The sequence below is a fragment of the Osmia bicornis genome, chromosome 11, assembly GCF_907164935.1.
Source record: "Osmia bicornis bicornis chromosome 11, iOsmBic2.1, whole genome shotgun sequence".
NCBI lineage: Eukaryota > Metazoa > Arthropoda > Insecta > Hymenoptera > Megachilidae > Osmia > Osmia bicornis.
The window spans coordinates 8,440,204-8,461,999 of record NC_060226.1 but is presented as its reverse complement, the minus strand read 5'-3'; the positions used below and the strand labels follow the sequence as shown (position 1 = coordinate 8,461,999).

Sequence of the window (21,796 nt, the reverse complement as noted above, 5' to 3'; positions counted from 1 at the left end):
ATAATTCTAAAGAACGAATGAAAAAGAAGAGCTACAAATGCAAACTTAAATTTCACCGGGCATACTTTCGGGTTGTTGCATTCTCTTTCCCTGATTCTTGAAAACTTTCAAGCATCGAGCAAACACTTCAAGTGAAATTCTTTTAACGTCACATCGCGAGAAAGATATTTTCGCGTTAGCTGAAATCTAACAGCTCCTTCTCTGGAAGTTTCTCCATTAGCTATCGTCACGATTCGAAATAAATTCAAGTTAGGAAGAGAGTGCAATCGCTAGTTGTCTAGGGAATCAATGTATCACGAAGGTGCTAGTATGTGGATAGAAATTGGATCAAGGTGCATATAACGTAAGTAATTGTGAATCTAATCAGATAGTTTCGAACACTTCGTGAATACTTTAAAGAAGAGAAACAAAACTTGTAAGGCGATTTGAAACTAGATAGGTTCAAACTTTTTATAAGTAAGAGGTATGTAGGTACTTTTAAGTATAAGTGAATCTTGAACTAGAAGATTATAATCTTTAGTGGGTACTTAACCAGAAGTTTTTCTATTCTATTCCTCCCTGCACACAAAAATATTAGATTTAAATTAAAACGATGATGATTCTCAAAAACCTTATTTTGATAATATTAATCTAGAAAAAAATTTATATAATTATGAAATTTAAGAGGTTCGTATTTTCAAGTATAATCTGAAAATTCTTATTTTGATGATATTAATTTAATATATACCTAACAAATTTTTTCAAGTAGAGTAGTAGAACCCTCTTTCCTCCAGAACCATCTTCCCTAGGGAAGCCCACCATGCTCGGTACCGTACATTCCCCAACCCTATAGAACTTAACGAAATCTTTTATACAATTTACATACTTTGAAAGATAACTTCTCATGAATAGTATTAGAAATTCATCAAATGAAACTTTACTAATGGAATTAACTCTGTATAATGGACTTGTTTCCATTTTTATAACATATGTATAATTTCAATATATGAAGTACGAAACTTGTTCAAAGTCGAGGAGACAGAATAATCCTGATCGGTCGTTCGTTAAACACAGGAAAGCGTGCATGTAAACGGGCTTCGATTAAGTTAATTACAGGAATCAGGAAATCTGTTAGATCTCTAGACATGGCGTCTATTCATAGCACTTGGAGCATATCAGAGCTTTGGTGTGTGGTCGATGGAACACATGGTATAAAATTCGCCAGCTTGGAGATCGGAGGACTGTGGAAAGCCGATGGAAACTGGTGCTAGTTACCCAGCAGAGCCTCTAATCGATACAGCTTCCCTTTGCGTTCTACACCCCTTCGTTTGGGTGTGGTGGTACCTAGAGTACCTGTTAGACCCTCGACATTCAATAGCTTGCATACATACGTTCGATGATCAAGCGTTTTTATTTCTTTTTGTTTTCTTTTTTTTTACCGTTCGTTCTTCGCAGACAGCGTGTAACCAGAAGCGGAAAATATAATGATCGGAAATGGCCAATTTTTATATCCAACGAGAAGGAAACATTTTTTCGTACCAGTGATCTGTATGAAATTCTAAGGAATTAGAAGACAATAATTAAGAAAGTAAATTTAATATATATGCAAAATACAGTATATAATAAATATAAATAAATAGTGCAATGTTTTATGAAAAATTTATTTTTATGGAGGGAATTTTTTAAAAATTTTTGTAATATTTTTAAAATGAAAGTAAAAGATCCTGTCTGCATAAACAGTGGCTATTCTCCTTAGTATATAACTACTTGTTTCAGTCTGATTACCAAACAACACTTATATCATTTTCTTTAAACTTTAAGCCTTAAATTGATATGCCATATGTGATATTTTAAAATATGTTTAAAATTAGACTTTCTTGATGTATAACAACGGAATAAAAAAAAAAGGAAGGGTACGTGTATGCGCGTTCGTAATTAATCGTCAGCTTCAAATCGTTGTCCAGTTGATTGGCGCGATTGTTAAATACGATGCTAATGAAATTATCGTGATTACCATTCTGCCATTCGACATGAATAATTCTGTCGCGTTACACATCAAATGATTGCATATGCTCAGGTTAATTAACGATGCGGTGAAATACGTGGTGTACGTAGTAAACACCAAAAATTCCTTTTATTATTTACTGTTTCAGTGAAATCTATCAGTTCAGTATTACTAATTGATTACTGAATAAAATTTCCAAAGGATCGAAAATCAAGTAATTAAATTCTTTAAAAAAGAATTTAAAGGTGAAATATTTTAGAGATTGCATGTTAGATGAGGCGCGTCTTAACGTGTCCGGGCTTACTTGGGTAGATGTACTCGCACCAAAGGAGGCGGCGAGATTCAAAGAGATCTTAAAATCGTTCAAGCGTGAAAGAAGACGAAATCCAACCCTTGAAGGTAAGATAAGGACCTGAAACCCCACACGAACAAATGTTTCTTAGAGTGTAGGTGCGTTCTATGCAATCAAAATGGAAGCTTAAAGCAGACCGCAATATGAATGCGGTTTTGAGCGCCGGCCTCATCAAAAGAGCGTAATGTCCTAATGGTTTAATTTAGGATTTCTCCTTATCTCGGTTGAACTGCAACCTGTCTTTGAACGTGTTAAATGGAACACCCTGTATATCTAACGATGGTTATTCTAGTGTTAATTGATGCATGTAGTGTCGTCGCCCTGGTTTGTTTGGATTACAAATCATGTTACTTCAATAGATTAACTACCCCTCGGTTGCAAGGAGCTAAATCACTTACCCTAAGGTCCTACACTATTATTTGTTTTCGATATTGAAATAGGATTTACAAATTCAGATTATTTTGTAGGCGGACCATGGAGAGAGTCCCAATTTTAATTTAATTTTATATTTCATTATATTTCATTTCCTAAATTTTTCTCCTAAAAGGTTGATAAAATGTAAAAAATTTACAAATGTGGAATTAATCGCTTTAATCTATAAACGGGAAAATATATTTTAGATATTGAAAAATAAAAAAAAGATTCCCTTTGGAAATTTTTGGTCTTACTATCTAAAAGAACATTGCTTGATTATTGTTTGCTGATTCTATGGGAGCGAACGAGGAAAAATTTAAATGCGAAACAGGTGCTATCGTAATTCAGCGTGGTTGAACCACACGACGTGATTCCTCGAATCGTGATTTGAAAGTTGCAACGTTTCGGGTTGCAGTGCACTCTATCGTGAGTACAAACTTTTCGTTTCTACGTAGTTTTTAATCAATTGCCATTTTCAAGTACGAAAGGAGTAGCGAAGTCCTTTACTTTTGAATTTTCAATGCGTCTAGCCTTCGTGCCTTTTGCTCCAAAGGTTGTAAATTAACGAAGCCCTTCAAATATAGTATTCCAACGACCGCATCGTAAATCTAATACAAAGTTTGATCAAACAATGCTTGCTAGCCAGAGTACCTTGTTTCTAACAAGTCTGGCTTCTGTGTGAACAGTCAGGTACACTTCCGTGTCGGTGGCCACGTTACATGATTTTTCAGAAGAAAGAAAGTTATCAAGAACTTTCACATCTGTGTTTGACATGTTTCAAAAATAAAATTTCCTTCTGTATTCGATATTCTAAAAGTTTATTAAGGTTTTAAAATTCTAAGATTCGGTGATTTTACGGTGATTATTTGTCCCGCTGAGATTAATTTTTCGACAAATAATTTCTTTTGGACAAACGAAACTTGATATTGCAAATGAGTTGATGTATACTGAAATGCTGTTAAGATCCTTTGTCTTATTGAATAAAATGGATCCAGCGGGAGCACTATGGCGTCAGCTGTTGGTGTTGTTGTAGTTACTTGCTTGGAAAACTTAGCGCTTAATTAGAGTCTTGGGTAAGCAATGTTTAACACCTTGTGGTTCTCAAACTCCTCTCAGACTAATTGAGCGTGTGATTTCTTACTTGTTCGTGACTTTTTCGTGACTAATATTATCAAGGTATGACAAAATATTTCTTTACTCTTGTTTCGGAAAATTATGCTTGCTTCACTGTTCAAACATTCTGATCGATTTTTATTAAGAAATCGAATACAGTAAGCGTTCGATAATTCCTCGTATTTCGACTTCAGGAGGCAGGTGTTTCTGAGAAACTGGAGAATTTATCGAACACACGCGTGTGAGCACGAAGCGTTCCTAATAGAGAATTATACGGCAGGGAATTAGCGAGTGTCTGTAAGTAAGTATATCTTACGACCGTTCGATTAGATTAGACGTTGTTAGAAACTTGCCTCGCACTGCTCTCAGTGAAGCCTCGAAGGAGATGCAACCTTAATAGCTGATTAAAGTATTATCCGTCACGTAAGTGGGATAAAACCCTTTTCTCGTTTCATAATTGGTTTCGCTAAGATCGTCGACAGGTACCTTTTATCGAGTTGCAAATTTAGTAGCCAAGTAATCGAAACTTTAATATATCGGTTCCCAGCAAATTTTCTACAGTGAAATCAATTTTATTCTGCAAGTTTCAAAACATTTCTGCCGATGAATTTGAATAAATAATAATAGATAGACAATCTTTGGTATTTTTAATAACAAGTTATGTAACAATAAATGCATTTAATCTTCGCATCATTCGGTTACGAATATGAATTATCTCATACATATCCAACAACAGAACGTGATTACGATTAATGATAGGATATAAATCACTACGAGCAATTGAACATGGTGAACGACCATTTGGGGAATTGTTACTTTATCACAGCAGTATATATGTAATTGGGAATTCGGAGATTTTAAAGTAATGTGAAAATAAAATTTTACCGACGAGATATAAATTCTCGTTTCCATCTTCTCTACAATTTTATTGGATCATGCGAGTCAACTAAATCAACGTTTATACAGTCACTTTTATTTAAACTGATGTGCCATTAATGGTATTTTACGATACTTTTAAGTCATAAAATTTTCGTAGAACTAATCTGTCATTTATTTATAATTATCTCTCTATCTCAACTGCATATTTTTCAGTTATGTAAGGGAAATAAAACAAAATGGCCAAAAGTGCGCATGTTCGACAGGATGCCAAAGATTCGGAGATAACGTTGACCAGGCGTGCAGGAAAGTTTCGGAAAAACATAGAAGTAAGGGTAAAAGGATAGAGAGGAAACGGTTAAAAGGGTTGAAAAAGAAAAAGTTAGTTGGAAACGTCGAAACTGTGAGGACGAAAAATATAACCGTCCGGTTGACAAGAAGGTGGGTCGCTGGCGGGCGAACTTCTTTCTGCGTCAATATTCGAACGAGAAAGAAATATAGCTTCGAAGGAAGCCTGGGATATCGGCGGAGCCAATAACCTTGCTTTAAAAGTAAATTTCGTTGTATCGTAAACACCGGTAAATACGATTTTTACTACCTTCAACGACTTTCCATTACTTTGTTTAGAGAGGGTGATAGTATCAAGTAAATCATCTTATTGGAGTTCAAATTTCATGAGTTAGGATATTGATGTCATTCGAAACCTCATTTATGTCAGTTTTGTTGCACGGATGATTTTAGAAATTATTAGAAAGGGTTTTATATATCGGAAGAATAATTTTTAAACTAACAGTGTGAATAGAAAAAAATGCAAAGTAAAATAGAGGCCACCCTTGTGGTCCAAAATTAGTCAGATATTTCCCCATTTACTCTTACTCTTATTATTTATTCTTATTCAACGAGTCTTGCTTGTTCCTTTTTCTCTCACGATCTTGCTCAATTTATTTCTGTTTGCCTTACCAAAGGCTGTTATTAAGTCGGCTAGCTTTCCTGCTTTTCTCTGTTTGCCAGGTACTTTGGAATTAAAATATTATCTATTGTGTTTCTATCTTTTCCGAAGCCTGCTTACGTTTCTCGCATAATCCTCTTTCGTTTTAATTCTGCATTGAATCATTTCTCGAAGAATATGTATTTTCCCTTTAACATAGATACATGCTCTGTGTCTCTGCGTTCTCATTTAACTTATTTTTTTTTCAAAAACATGCCACGCACGGTAGCCCTTTAAAACTCTTTATGCACGGATCGTTTGCCGGATAGGGAAAACTTTTATTCCTCCCGTACAGCAAGAAAGACCCTGATGAAAACTTGAACGTGCCGCTCGTAAATATCTGAAGAACGAGTTGTATCCGTTCGAAAAACGAACGGGCGGACAATTCATTATCATTTTCTACGCTCTTCTCCTCTGGAACTCTAATTCGAGCTCGCTTCTTATCCTGCATCGTATTTTTCGCAAGAATTAATTCTCCATGATTCGAGTGAAACGAGACAAGAAAAGGAACGTTCGTTCATTCGGAACAAAGGGTACGCGGTGCCCTTGCCAAAGTAATTAGAGTAATTTAGAAAAGTTTATAGTTTTCGAAATTCTCTTATTAGATTTGTTGTACACTAAATGTACACTAATATTCCGATTAAAATACGTCTCTTAGACATAACTTTTTGGCAACCCATCAAATAATAGAGCCTCTACTAATGGTCTGATGTAATTGCTTGGTCGTAGCCGCGGTAATCGTAGCTGCCAGTGGTTGTGCGCTTTTAGTTTCGTTCGAAGTAGTACAGAACTATCGTCGCGGGGTAAAGCTTGGAGGAAAGGGGTGCACGCCATTACTACGAGTACTTTACAGTTGCTATGCCGAATAAAAGAGCCGCCTGTTAAGATAAAAAGGCTTGCTCTCGTGTGAATGGGTTTCTGTTCTTTCGCGAACTGGTTCGCGGAGATTTCAACAGACATTCGCAGGGGTCGTAGAAAAACAAACCACGGAGGAAACTCGTTAAGAAAGCTATTTGTAACTACAGTCTAGGCCGACATTATTGTTTTTTCTTTTTTAAATTCACGTATGGATTAAAATAACTCTATTAATCCCAAAGTATTTCTCTTCCAAATTATATAGAAATTTTTAAAAGGATGACAGAACGAAGGTTCTCCTACTGTTAGAAATTTCATGATAAGATATTATGATAAAAAAATTGTTGAAGAAGAATATAGGGTGCTCGTTGTGTAGCAACAGTTGACGTAATTGTGTTGACTGGAGCGTTAAGCAGTGCTCCCGGCACGAAACCCCACTGGCGGCTTTCTACATTGGAAACAAAATCAGTTTTCTACCTTTCCGCGTGTATTTTCGTAGAAAAATAGTATGTTCTATCACGCGGTGTGATCAGATCTTTCACTAGACCAGACATGCACACCACCTTCCTCCAACGATGTACCCTTTTTGCCGAGCTTGCCGCGAACCGCTGTCTAAATCACTTAAGACAATAGCAAGATTACCGGTAGAATGGGACAAATTTGAAGCACGTAAAAATGTGTCTATTAACCGGGAAAATATCATATTGTAGGCGTTATATAATCGGGTAATGAACGAACGAGAAATTTTCCGCGACGTTTCTTACTTTGAGTCTAAGAAATCCATTTCACCTATAGCGCTATGTGTACATGTCAAGTTACAGTAATTATCCAATGCTGGCGACGCTCCAATTAAGGAGCGTCCTCTAATTGCTGCAAGTACGGTGCAGAGATGAGAAGTTGGTTACAAAAGAATGCGGGTCTGATTGATAACGACGTGATAAACCAACTTTTTCAGACCGAAATGGTCAAATAATATGTCACGGCGCGACAAACAGAGCGAATGGAATATATGAACACCTTTAGAATTTTCGTCAGTCCTGGTTGGGTTGTTAAAATGTTTTCCTGTGCCTTTTCTTATTGCACCGAGTTGCATATGATAACTGTTTGGTCTCAGGATAGCCATTCAAAAAGAACGGCCCTTAGTTATTGTCTGTCACACCAGAAGGCTCGTTTATGCTCCCTATGGTTTATTTTCAAGGATTTTATTTCCGCTTGCAAAATTTTAAACCATTCTATGGTGTCTCATCAGAAAGTTTGAATAAATGATAATTTTTGACAAAAACTTGTTGAAAAATTCAATAAATAATATTTTTATTTTTAATACAAATATCTGTAATTAAGTAAGTTAAAAAATTTTTAATAATACAAGTGACAGAAACGCATGATCCACCTACATATGTGATATGAATGTCAAAGCGCTAAAAAGGGAATTTCAGGTTGTGAGGTGGAAAAATTTTCATAAAGAAACAACTTGATAGGAAAAACACGTCTCTTTTTCAAAAAAGAAAAACTGAATCTGAAATGAAGCAAGAGGAAGTAAAAGAAAACTATTCTCCGTCAGAAAAGAAGCAAAGGTACTTCAAAGGCAGACAGGGACGTCGTTGAATGTATTTTCTGGGGCCATTTGTTTTCTGAATCCACAGAAGGATGGGCTAAGGGTTTAGAATGTCAAGGTGCCAGAGGATAAGATAAAAATGAAGGCATTGCTTATGTATGTCACATGTATGTAAATAGCTGCATCCTTTCTTACCCTATATGCATGAATCAAAATGAAACATTACCATACTCAAAATTTCTTTTCTCTGTCTTTCATTGAGACTTTACTTTAGTCTACATTAATAGACAGATACAGACAGATAGACCTACGTTAATAGTCCTGAATTGGGGTCTGGAGATAAAAATAGTCTGAAGGATTAATAGATATGATCACTGATCAATGAGAGCGTTTGTGATGTATTCCACGATTTGGACGCGCGAGAGTGTATTAGCCTTTTTCTGGCAAAACGATGGATTACCGAGGTCGTAGAGAAATTTAATGTCACGAGCGTTAAGATGAGGGCATTAACAAGGCGTCTACGCGAGTTGAAGTCAGCGACCCGTTATCGAGCGACTGGTTTAACGTAAGACTGAAAAAGTCCGGGTCGTTGGAGTTCTCAGACGTGAAACAAACCACCCTCACGCTACTCAAACCGAACGACGCCTTTGAAGCACTTCCAGGCGACTAATTAACGAATTGCTCAGCATCGTATTCCCCCAAATTCTTTCTTCATTACCCTCGTTATTATATTACGAATAAATTTAAATAAGATGTGCATTTCATTTTTCTGATACTCAACAATTTATTTTGGAAAAAATAAATTATTTATTATTTATTTGCAAACCAATTAAAATTTAGTAGAATGTAATTATCGGTAAATATTTTAATTCAAGGAGAAAAAAATGAACAGCATGCAGAGTTCCGAAGCGGTCAACCCTTACCCAAGTACTTACTTATCTACCACCCGCACCTGACTCAGCTTGACTACTGACTATGGTAATCAAACGGGAACCGGTATATCGAGAGCAGTATGGGATCATTGGCGCGGAAGACCTACCCTTAATTTCGAAAAACTATAGCAAAACCTACCGAGTATTTTACACAAAATATGAAATTTTATATTTTTGTCGAGATCTTAAGAAGAACGTAATTTATTTACCTTATTCATATCATCAATATTAAATTATTTACTGAAAATTAATACAAACGTAACTATTGAAATAATAAAATAGCATAGTACAAAGAATAAAAAAGTTTCACATATTCTGAATTTTTTAGAAAATTAATTCAACAAACAATTCATATTTTCAGTATTTGCACAAAGTTTCTATTAGAGAAAGGTAATTTAACGTTAGTCTCGATGAATAAGGAAATTCGAGAGGAATGCAATTTCAAAGAGGAAAGCAAACATTTGGTTCGTTTCAAGTCAAATGCATTTACAGTAGACGGAACTACACTGATTTTAAATGTGTACTTTTCGAGAAATTAAAGGCAAAACCGTACAAAGTAATTACCACCGTAAAATGAACACTCTGGCAACTGACTTGCGTTCAATTAAGTACATTTAATAGGTAAAAGCAGAAAATAATTAACAAGAAAGTTATGGCGAAGAATGTATACAGGGTGTCCTAAAAAAGTTGTAACTTTTAAAATACAGAAAATCTGAAATTTTTTAATTTTTAGAATTTTGAAATCTTAAAATTTTAGAATAATGAAGGCTCACATTTTTAGGGAAGCCAGTCCACATTTTTGGCAACACCCTGGCTCTCATCTTAAAGAAAATGAAATTATTTAGGGCCATTTTCCATTAGATGTTAAATAATTTGTTGGTAATACCTAGTTTTTAGCCTACGCTATATAAAGCATGTATAAACAATGAATCATATTTTACACTTAAAAAACTACTCCACGATATCCCGATCAATACTTTATCGTTCGAACCAAATGCAGCTAAGAAATTGGTTTCCTGCTGAATGGAACAATCTTGCTCGCAATATACGATACACAGACATAAGTACATACTGGCCAAAAATATAGGAACGCCCCTTGATAAAGTGATATCGTTTAAATATTTATTGAAATTGATTCTATTGTTAGAAACGGTTCAAATTAACGTGTTCCTGTAGTCTACTATATTTTTCTTTGACGAAGGTACGGTTTGCTCGTTAACGAAGGTGGTTTGCCATGTGATGGCCCAACAATGCGGTCGCTTTGTAAGTTGCTAAACAATTAAACTTCTCTGAACTGTTGCTGCCAGACTGACCGTTAATAATTTTCCTTGACAAACGAACATGTCCAATGCACGCGATATCGAGTGAAGAGCACTGAACCAAGATTAAATTATATATTTTTTATACTATTTTAAAAATTAACATATTCGTTTAATACGGCAATTTTATTTTTCCAAATAGTTTATTTTTCGAATTTGTCATTGACCTAATTTGGCGAATGTGATTAATGTAATTAGATGTAATTAATTATAGATAGTTTCATTTTCAATTCGAATAATTTAAACATTATACATATTATAAAAGAAATAGCATAATACTTTGACTTATCCGTGACTTGCTGTTTTATTATTAATACAATATGTACAGGAAAGTTGAATCTAGTGAAAAGTTTGTTGAACGGTATCGTAAAACTTATGTTTCAAAGCGAAAAGCTTTTAACGTGATTTTCCGTTATCGTAAATTTCATAGATTCCGCTACTGTCGAAGTTGCTACCATCCAGTGATCTTCAGAAAAATTCCGACGAATGAAAATCAGACGATGCCAAGAAACGTTACTCTTGGACATAAACAAAAGAAACTCAAATCCATTTCATTTTATCGTATCTTCGTCAAAATTGGTTCAACTCTAGATAGAATAGTATATTTATTCAATCAGAGAGTTGACTTGTTGTAAATTGAATATTTTATCAGTTCACTCTAGTGGGCAAGTAATGCCATTTTTTGGATAAGATCCAACTGAAAATTCTCTTTATGGAAATTCGGAAACTTTACACAGTCTCCTTTTCATACTTCTAGAATAAACCCAAGTACACAATCTGATTACGAATTAATTAATATTTTAATTCAGAAATGATTTTTTTTTCAATGATTTCTAAATCATAAATTATTTCCAAATTTGTTATTATAATCTTCATATTTTTACAATTTTTGTTTCTTGAATTTTTAAAAATTTCAATAAACACACACGACCTACATTTATGGAATAAGGGTTAAATTTACGCCATAGCACGTAGTGATATTTGTTTTTACTTTAAATGTGTAAAAGTAAAGGTAGTAGATAAACATTGCGACAAATTCAAGGGTCAATAAAACTCGGACCGGCGATCGATGGAATTCTGATTGGATTACAGTCCCAACCAAAAGTAATGCGGAAATAGTGTCTCTTTTTTTCTAATCAATCGTCGACAGCTTTTAAAATTCCAAGTTATTTCCACACCGTCGCATACTGAAAGTTCACGAATTTATGAATGTAAAATATTAAAGTGGTTCCGGAAGATCGTGCCGACTTTCGGTAGGTTACGTTGAAAAATGTATAAATTTATTCATATTTAGAAGTCGCAACATTTCTGAATTTACTATTTCGTAGAATAAAAAATTGTGAAAGTATTCATATTTCATCTGTTATTAATTTTTTGCAATTTATATTAATCAATGTTAAGATAATTCTATACAGTTACATAAATATTCTTATTCTAAGAATATAATGAAAGGAAGAAGCGGTATAGAAAATTTATCCATTTCCCCTTCATGAGATACCGATACTGACCACTTAACAAGATATCGATCTTCTAAGGATTCAATTTTCCATATTGCTTGCATTCAACAGGAAGCAAATTCTTTCACAAAGTTCATTTAATATCTGTTTACCGGTTGCTGTCAAGATTCTGCGGTGTTATGTACTCCACCCGTTTCGAATTACTTTACAGAAGCCTTACGTTAACCGGAAATTAACACGACATGTAAAGCAGTGGAACTCAAATTGTGAATAAATCAGAGTTTCCTTTTTTTTCACTCATCTTAGAAATACGCAAATTTTTGGCAATTAAAATATCACAAAAATGATAAATTTTCTTTTCTTTTTTTTTCATGATAAATCGTGGTGATAATTTAATTTACTACGAACGCTATAATAATTTTTAAAAAAACATCAAAATTTGTTTTTTAACCCTCGAACGGCGGACCATGGAGAAAGTCCGAATTTTTCACTATTCCTTTAAAAATTATTCCTCCAATATAATGAAATTCTATCATTTAAAAATTATATCCCTGCATATGTTTTGTAAATTTGGACCTCGATTGACCCAGACTCCGCTGTTCGAAGGTTAATGAACTGAATGGATGTTAAACTCCTCACTTTTCCCTCAGAATGAAGTGAATTCAGCCAATAGGGTTTTCTTGAAAAATCTGTTTCACGTTTTTCTGTGGAAAGGTTCCTTTCATAAGAACTAACTACACAACCATATGTTTCTTTACAGCATCGGTAAGCTTTTGCCAACAACATTTGCTTTCAAAGGAGCAATTTCACGCGCTCTTTTGATTCAAACGCTTTACTCTTGAAACACGAATGACCTTTTCAGAATGTTACCATTTTATACCTATTGCTTACTTTAGCGTTACAAGTATTGGAAAACGTGGGTGTCGTTAAACAGATGAATGAAATACGAGAAAAAATGTACAATACTTATTTTTAAATTATTAACAATATATACACTTTCAGGGAGCCTATGAAAGTATTTGGGAAACAAGATAGAAGAGGGTAAATGAAATTTCTGTAGATATTTGAGAATCCAAGACGTCGAAAATTGCATTAATAATTGAACAATGCTTTCCTTTTGTGTAACTAACGATTGCTCGTTAAGAATGAAAAGCATGATAATAAATTCTTTCACAAAAGTAACAATGAATAGAGATGATTATGAAAAGCGAGTTTTTCTTTTTTTGTGGTTTCTTGGTATTTCAATTTGAATTGTACTTTAAATTGGACAGACATCGCTCATTGTGCATCTCTTCAATGTAACCAACTGTCCGTCGTGAAAAGGGGTACAAATTGAGTGAAATCGGTTGCCTTTTATCGTAGTAAACTGCAGCCACAAAATCCGTTTAAATTAAATCGTCTTTGAATCTTTAAAAGAAACTCTTCGAATATTGGTACATTTTTAGAACAAAAATGGATACTGACATTTTTAGCATAAGTGCTCAGAGACATTGGCGTAACTAGGTCATTTTATCATGATTTTTTTTTTCTTAATTTCAGGACGGGCTAAAACAATGAAGACCGATTAAAGAATTAATTATTCAAAAGTTAACCGGTGGAAAATAAATCTAATTTAATTGAAGTTTCTGTTCCTATCGACCTCTCGTATTTCTTCATATTAAAAAAAAAAACAGTGTCTCCATTTTTTAATTATTTCCTCGTATGAATAGAGGATACGTTGCGGAACATACGTCATATTCAGAGTATGAGAGACTGAACCAGAGCCGTCAAACGCACACGGTGTACTTTTTACACGTTCCCCAGTTTCCAACGAAAATTAACGACGCAATTTTCGGGAAATACAGGAACAGTGGATGGGTCATTTTATTAGAAACAACTGGTTTAGATCCTTGAAACGCCTACACTTCCTGAGGTGATAGTGTATCCACTGTATCGCGTCCCTTCAATACCATTCAATTATTTCTATTTTCTATCATTTTAGAGATACAATTTATTCAATTTACGTTTACACGAAATTCAAGCTACCACGTTTAATGCTGTTCCATTTCAGGTGTACATTAAACAAATTTAACGAGGTTCCATAATGAAATGTTTAATACGAAAGGTTTCCGTAGCTAAGTTTAATTGGGAAACATTGCTCTCTGTCTGTAAACATTTGATGAAGAAGCACAATTACGCTACCAGTTAACACACAGAGTATTCCAGGTGTAAGCAATGACGTCAAACATTTAATTTAACCAAATAATTACTAAATAAGGAAGACAACAATATTATAATAAAAATACTATTTAATATTTTTTAAATACTATTAATATACATTTCAATACCATAGTCTGTTGATTGAAAATTAATTAATAAATTTTGTATCACCATTAATTTAAGAAAAATGTGATTAATATTGGGCAATTGAAAGAAACATTTTAATAAATCCGTCGAGTATTTTGAAAAAGAAATTAACTATCGTTCATATGAATTTGCATTTATCCCCTCTTAAATCAATGAATGGCTAAGGGGATAGCACTAAAACCATCTCTGAACCTATTATGCGATGGGATTTACCATATCGATTATATCAACGTATTGTACTTTACTTGGTATATGTTATCCACGAGAAACACTCTACGTGTCCCACGATAATTTCAAAACATAATATTTGTTCCAAACACGCATCGATTACTCTTGTTATCAAGCTACACGTTCATTTAGATTAACCTGTTTCCATCCGTTAAATGTACTAAAAGCATCTATTTCTGAACAATAGGTAAATATCTATATTTTTTCTTACTTTATTAAAAAGAAGAAAAACCGAAAAATAGAATTTCAGAAAATTTTATTTTACAATGTTTGATCAATTATTATATTAATTTCTATTTTATTTGTAGTAGAGCTGATTAACTAGCTAGAGGCCATATTGGGCGTGGCCTCTAAAAATCTAAACTACCTCCCTCCTCCAAGGGGACCTTTGCTATTCTAAAATTTCAGGGTTTCAAAGTTCCAGAATTTCAAAATTTCAGGTTTCCTACATTTTAGAATTTTAAATATTCAGAATTACAAACTTACAAACTTTTTAAGTCAAAATTTCAGATCCTAAAAGTTGGAAAATATTTGCAAGTTTTAAAATATAAAAATAAATTTTTATAAGTGATTTAATCGTTTCAAAGGAGCAATATCAATTGATCAGCAACCATGTTTGAATCACCTTTTCACGAATAGAACCAATGAAAATGTTACAAAAATTCGTCAGACAGATTTACTTGATTGTATTTAGGTGATTGTATGAGGGTAAGCGGCAAAAAAGCGAATGAGTGGAGATTGGTTTTTGCACTGTGACAATGTCCCTATTCACACGGCCTTGATCGTTCGCCAGACTGAAAACAAAATGCTTTTCTTTGTTCGCACAAATGAAGCAGCAATTGAAAGGGAAGCGGTTTTTCTGACGTTGCAGAAATTTAACGAGTTGCCCTGGCAACCCTTCACAAAATTCCAAATCAAGATTTTATAAGGTATTTTCTAAAGAGGTGTTATTGCGGTATCGAGTCACAAGGGAAATAGTTTGAAAGAAATTGAAGTTTCAGCCGTATACATAAATATACAATATCCACTCTAACATTCTATATGAATTTTTAAACCATTTGCTACAAAGAATTAAAACAAAAAAATTATTTTTGTACACTATGTTTGGTTTAAGTGTAATACATATTATTATTTTTCTAATTATTCAAAAAAGGAAAAATTACGTTCGTGAAAAAATCAGGTTTCCTTAAGGAAAATGGAAATTTTTGTTTAAACTTTTTTGTTGCCCCTTTTCAATAATTAATTTCATTTAGAATGAATTTAAATTTTTAAACCGAGTTCATCAATCAAAGGGGTTCTGGAAGGCTTAACAGCCTTGGGCAATAGAAATCTTATCCGATCTTGCATTTAATGTGCAACAAACGCAACTGGTTTTTGATCAAGATTATTTTTCGCATTTTGAATATATGTATTCTTGATAACGTGCATTATAACGTGTTCCATCATGTACATCAATGTTCTCAGTGGCAGTGAACATGTTAACCCTTTAACTACAACGGAAATGGCTGTCGGTATTGCACCCTTAAACGGAACTCGGTATCATAGCGTACATTCACCGTGCAGACAATATCTGGCATTCTGCATCAAATGAATACCATCTACTTCAATGTATAACTGGTATATCTGAGGAGTACAATCGACCATAGTGCGTAAAGATCGTTTCACAGCTAGCTATCACGATACCTCGTAGTACGTGAACAAAATTTCATGGCGAGAGACCATAATCGACCCTGATAGCGCGGTGTATAATTTAAGAGAAGACGTTAGCGATCTCAAATTTAATAGGGTGAATACTGTGGGGATCGGCGGTGACCACAAATTGTAATAAATATATTCTGTAGAACGTATTGCCTTGTATAGCATTACCATTTCTATCCGAATAGGTTCAAATGTATCGACACGTTAATCTTCAAGATATGACTTATATGAGATATAAGAAAAAAGCAAAAGCACCTCAAAACAGTATGATGGTAAAAATGAAATTAATAGATGATCTTATTCTTAGTTTCAGAATGAACGTTACCACGGCTTATACGGATGCAACCAGCAGTCTAGCTGGAATTATGGGACTCGAGCCGGAGATAAGAATGGATAAAGCTGAGAACGTTTTCGACAATGATCTTGACATTTCACCGGTCACCTTATCGTCGGCATGGTCGAGGGTAGCTAGACTGCTCTTATTGGCCTCAATGGCGGTTGCTGGTAGCGTTGGTAACGTTTTCATGATTTCCGCTGTGGTGGTCGAAGATCAACTCAAAAAAAGAGGTATACATGTTCTTTTCTCTACACACGGAATATTGGAATAGTAAAAAAACATATGCTGCATATAAATCATTAAAGACGTGCCAGAAACTGAAAATTTCGAGTATTTCATACTCGGGTCGAGTGGGCCGAGTTCTCGAAAGTTTAGATATGTGAAAAGCTGAAAATTTCGGGCACCCAAAATTCGGATCGAGTCGGGAATTATTTTGGTCGACCGAGGATTTTCGAAATTTGGAGAATGTAATTCAGGGCAAACTTTGTTGAACATGGTACTCGACATTTGCGGGTTCTTACACGTCTCTACAAATCACTGTGCTTAAAATAATTTTAATTTGTTTCTTTTTCCTGCGTGAAAAAATATATTTGGTACTCAGGTTTATTCTACTTAAATGAAATTTTCATGTTTCAGGGAATGCATTTCTGGTGAATGTCGCATTGGCAGACTTATTAGTGACAGGCATGGTAATACCGGTATCCGTGATTGTCATTCTGGCTGGTCACGAAGAGTCATTAAGCACATGTCGATTCGAATGCACCCTGGAAGCTCTTTGTTTTCTGGTCACGGTTCTAACGTTAGCAACCATAGCTGCGGAAAATTATACCCGTTTGTGTCTACCAGCCGAAAGGTAAAAGTTTTAACTTGATACCTACTTGAAATGATCATTGACGAAATGGGACAATGCTCTACAAAATTATACGTTCATCTTACATTTTTAAAAGTCTAATATTTTCATATCAAAAAATATTGGATTTCAATTTTAATTATAAAAGAATTTTGAAACAAAAGAAATCTGAATAAAAGAAAACTCAACAAATGTGGTATTTAACAATCTCTCAGAATTATAAAAATCTGGAATGTTGAAAATATTTACTGAGCTTTAGGTCCACTCAAACATATTAAAATTTTAAATGGACATGTATTTTTGTAAAGCACTATGAATTTGTTTCGTACCCTCTAATATAATAATTATTAATAATGTAATAATAAAGGTTACAAAGTATAAAATATTATGTTCATAAAAAGTGATGATACAAGGAAAAAATCACAAATTTCATTTCAAAATTTGAATAAAGATAAATGAAAAGATGATAAAGAAAGAAGTTCTATGGTGATTTAGAGATATTAAAAATTAGTAAATAATTAAAACAATATTTCGATAAATAATTCTTTGATTACATGCTCATTAAAAAGATAAAAGGAGTTAAAGGTAACAGTATGGATGAATGAGTAACGTGTTTTTTTTTCTTTTCTATATAAATCAGAGAACAATTTTAAATTTCGCTTTTCTCCTAGCTTTGTTTCATTTCAAAATTATATCGCATAAATTCCTAAAACTCGCTTTTATTCGAACAAAATATTACAAGGTAGCTGTTACGATTATGGTGAAATATAATTTTTAGATATTTTTCATTCATTAGAAATCTACTCACAATTTTAGGATAGAACAAACCCGTATTATTAAAAACCTAATATGACAAATAAACAAATTCAAACAGAAAGTTTACACCATGTACGATAGCGTTTTTCCTTTTTTTTTTTTGCAAAGTCTTAAAAAAGTTGCATTTCGTCACGAAAGGGTTAATACACATTATACTTATAGTAATTAATTAACAGGATAGAAGCGTAATAGCTTGTTCGAACATGCAAGTCATTTGTAAATAGCACAAGTATAGAAAGTAATATCAAACAATTAGATATTGCATTAGATAGTGCACAATATTTCATTCTATTTAATGAAACAATGTTGTTAGATTAGGTAACTTTTTGAAAAGTAACTCAGGATAAATATTCTAAATATTTGCCGAATCAAAAATCCTAATAAATCTCAAATAAATTACATTTTATTCCAATTGAAAAATCTGTCACTCAATTTGTATAATGGAATACGTAAAATTTTTTCTTTTTCTGTTTTTAATTATTTAATCAAATCGAATGAACCTGTTAAAAGAATAATGGTACTTCCACGTGAAGGATTAACGTAATATTGATTGCCCGTACGTTCGCTTTACCTTTTGCTTCGCCAGACATTTACCAGGGAGGGGTCATAATGTCCGGTACTATTATTGTCAACGATAGCACGGTCACAGGGGATTTAAAGAGCTTTTCGAGGAAAGTTTAAACCTGCACCTACAGAACCACGTTATAACAACTGACCCATACGAATAATCTCCTTGCATGCACGCGTCTTGCTTAGTGGTTGAAAATAGATGCACGTATAGAATGTCGGAAAAAGTTACATAAAAAATTTTGTATTTTTTCAATTCACACGCTTAAAAGAACAATGAAATCATTACTAAGTGCTTTTGCATCGCTACATAGGAAAGAATTACTTTCACATTGTAGTTTTAAAATATGTCCATCTTGTAGAGATGAAAATGACAATTTTTCAAAATTATATAATAAATTATTAACCATTCTATCTTTACCCGATAATCATTCTTTTTATCTACTTTCTTAATTTTAAAATATGGTACCTAAAAAAAATGGCACCCTCCTGTTTAATTTATTTTTAAAATTATGATCAACTAATAGGATATAATATAAATTATTCAACGTAAGTATGAGTATAAAATAGAGAATTTTAAATATAATTACATCAAGTCTCGTTATTAATATAATTGTCTAATGTAGAAACAGAGAAAGCAATAATAGAGTTACCCTCAGTTGGAAAGCTATTCGGAGCATCAGTGTAAGGTGAATCGCTTTTGACACTTTGATGTAGAATTTACATTGTAGTTTCTCACTACGGTGTCACGATTGAGTTCCTAATTTCACATTCTACAGGACAAAACTATACCACGACTCTCTGACATTTACCATTGACGAAGTAAAGTTTTGGAATCCGGTGCTATGTTGCATACAGCGATATACTCTCAAAGTTTCTACGTGAGATAATGATATCAATCTAAATTGATCTAACGATATTGCAGATTCCAGGAATACTACAGGATAACATCGTTGTAAATTATCTTCGTTTTCTATTAACCCTCGGACGACGGATCATGTAAAGAACCCGAATTTCAATGTAATTTTGTATTTCATATTATTTTCATTTTATAAACTTTACACTATCCCTTACACATTCAACTTTAGATTAATATTCTTGTACATGTTTTTCAAGTTTGGGTCTCGATTCACCCAGATTCCGCTGTTCAAGGGTTAAGTGAATAGTCTACTGTTAATTAAGGGTTGAAATAGACATTGATTAGACATAGATAGAAATAAAGTAATATTTCAACCCTAGTGCACCATTTACAATTGAATTATTGCAAAAAATCATATTTTACTCGATAAATATATTCCTAGAGTGGCATTAATCAAAATAAATAGACTGTTTTATCCAAAAAATGATTAAAAATTGAATTTCATATTTTCAGATACGCCTCACTGACACCAAGTCGTGTAACAGGAACGATCATTGGCGTCTGGTTGATCTCCATAACGACGGTGGTGTTGCAGTCATCGTTGGACGTAGGGCCCGACTTTTGTCGTCGCCGATTCAGCGGCATAGCCTTGGAACAGATCATTGGAGCTACCCTTCTGGTAGGTTTGCCAGCATTGATGACCACATTTTTTTACGTTAAACTGGTGATTCGCGTACGTCACGCGACAAGAGGTTCGTACAAGCCACCGGTCGCTTTTTCCTGGGATTACGAACTTTGCAAGGCAAATATATACAGCTGCCTGATGTTCGTGATATTTTGGTTACCATTCGGCATAGCTGTATGCGTGAATTCTTTCCGACCGATAAGCGCTCGTATCCTTTACAATTTGGCCTGGTTCGCCCTCTCCAAGTCCTGTTTCAATAATCTTCTCTACTGCGTGGCAGACCGCCATTTTCGCAACGCTTACGTCAAGCTTTTCCACTATTGTTGTTGCAAAACTACCGTCAGCTTCTCGCGAAGACCACGAGGGGACGGGGGAAGAAACGCCAGCGATGTACGTCTTAGAGTTCATATTATCCATTCCTATGCGAGTCCGGGGTCGTGTCGACCCCCTGTTAGCAGACCCAACGGACGCGACGTTTACGAGCTCTAAACGATGGTTGACGATCAAAACTGTACTTGTACAAAGTAACATCCTCGTCCAAGCAAACGATCGCCGTCCAATGAAACCTTCTCTCTTCACTTTCTTAGTCCCTTTCGTTCAGCTACCTCTTCTGAGATGCTTCCGTCATTTTAAGTTATGCTTTTAGCGTCGACTAACTCGGAATATATTGAATAGTTGATTATTTCATATATATATATAAAGAATGATTAAATACAGAAGAATTGTTTAGTCTTTGATACAAGTGTTTTTAATGGTACTATGGCGGTACTTCCGGTACTGGCCACCAGAGGGATACAGACGCTGTACTTTCTCGCAAGTCCTTGCACGACGATGCATCACTAATGATCAATATTGACAAATACTGATGATATTTAAACTGTTGGATACTAAATGATACTCGGTGGGAAGTATGGAGCGAAATTTTAGATACTTGGTATCAATTTTTGATACTAAAATAATACGCTTATTAAAAGAAAATGCTAATCTCTTCACGTACAGTCTATAGCTTGGCCTTACTAATACCTAAAGCTTCCAGCAAATGGCACTACAGAAATACAATAATCTTTTCTCAAAACTTTCAGCGTACAAGTCCACTTTAATTTTTACGAAGTAACCGCCATAATACTATTATAATTTCAGTTTAGATTTTAATGCGTTATAATTGATAAATATTTTAACGACAGTTAGTAGAATTTATCTCTTGAGAAGAAATATGGCTACTACCAATTCTGGCACTAATGAATCTTTATATAGTTTATGCTTCTGTTTTCAGTGTAAATATTGCTTGCAAAAGCATCGAAAGAAATGTTATAATTGACACTGAAACAAGTAATCGCCGTCCATTGAAAATTCTCCCCTGTTTCTATAATACTATTTTCATTTGTATCCTTCCATTTGTATTCTTCCAAAAAATTGACTGCTTTATGATGATACATATCGAAGAAACAATTTGCCACAACTGCTCTTTAGACGACAATTTTATTTTATTTTGTACGAAAAAAGAACACTGTATCGATATACAAAGTACAGTTGTTTAATTTCATACACGGACTAACAAAAGTAAA

At 34.0% G+C, this 21,796-nt stretch overlaps 2 protein-coding genes across 9 annotated transcripts in view; one reads left to right on the top strand and one right to left on the bottom strand.

The window, feature by feature from the left end:
- LOC114873915 (RYamide receptor-like) overlaps positions 1 to 20,883 on the top strand; it is a 34,818-nt gene extending 13,935 nt beyond the window's left edge. For 6 of the 7 annotated variants that reach the window (XM_029182710.2, XM_046287734.1, XM_046287733.1 and 3 more), the window contains 3 exons: positions 16,425 to 16,684; positions 17,091 to 17,307; positions 20,060 to 20,883. In XM_029182710.2, the coding sequence (XP_029038543.1) occupies positions 16,432 to 16,684; positions 17,091 to 17,307; positions 20,060 to 20,720 (1,131 nt within the window). In that variant the 5' untranslated portion in view covers positions 16,425 to 16,431 and the 3' untranslated portion in view covers positions 20,721 to 20,883. Of the gene's footprint in view, positions 1 to 4,191; positions 4,287 to 16,424; positions 16,685 to 17,090; positions 17,308 to 20,059 lie in introns of those variants that run through there. The other variant, XM_029182711.2, reaches the window with a different exon arrangement.
- Positions 1 to 21,796, bottom strand: part of LOC114873912 — a 49,500-nt gene that overhangs the window by 22,162 nt on the left and 5,542 nt on the right. The gene's annotated exons all lie outside the window — the stretch shown is intronic.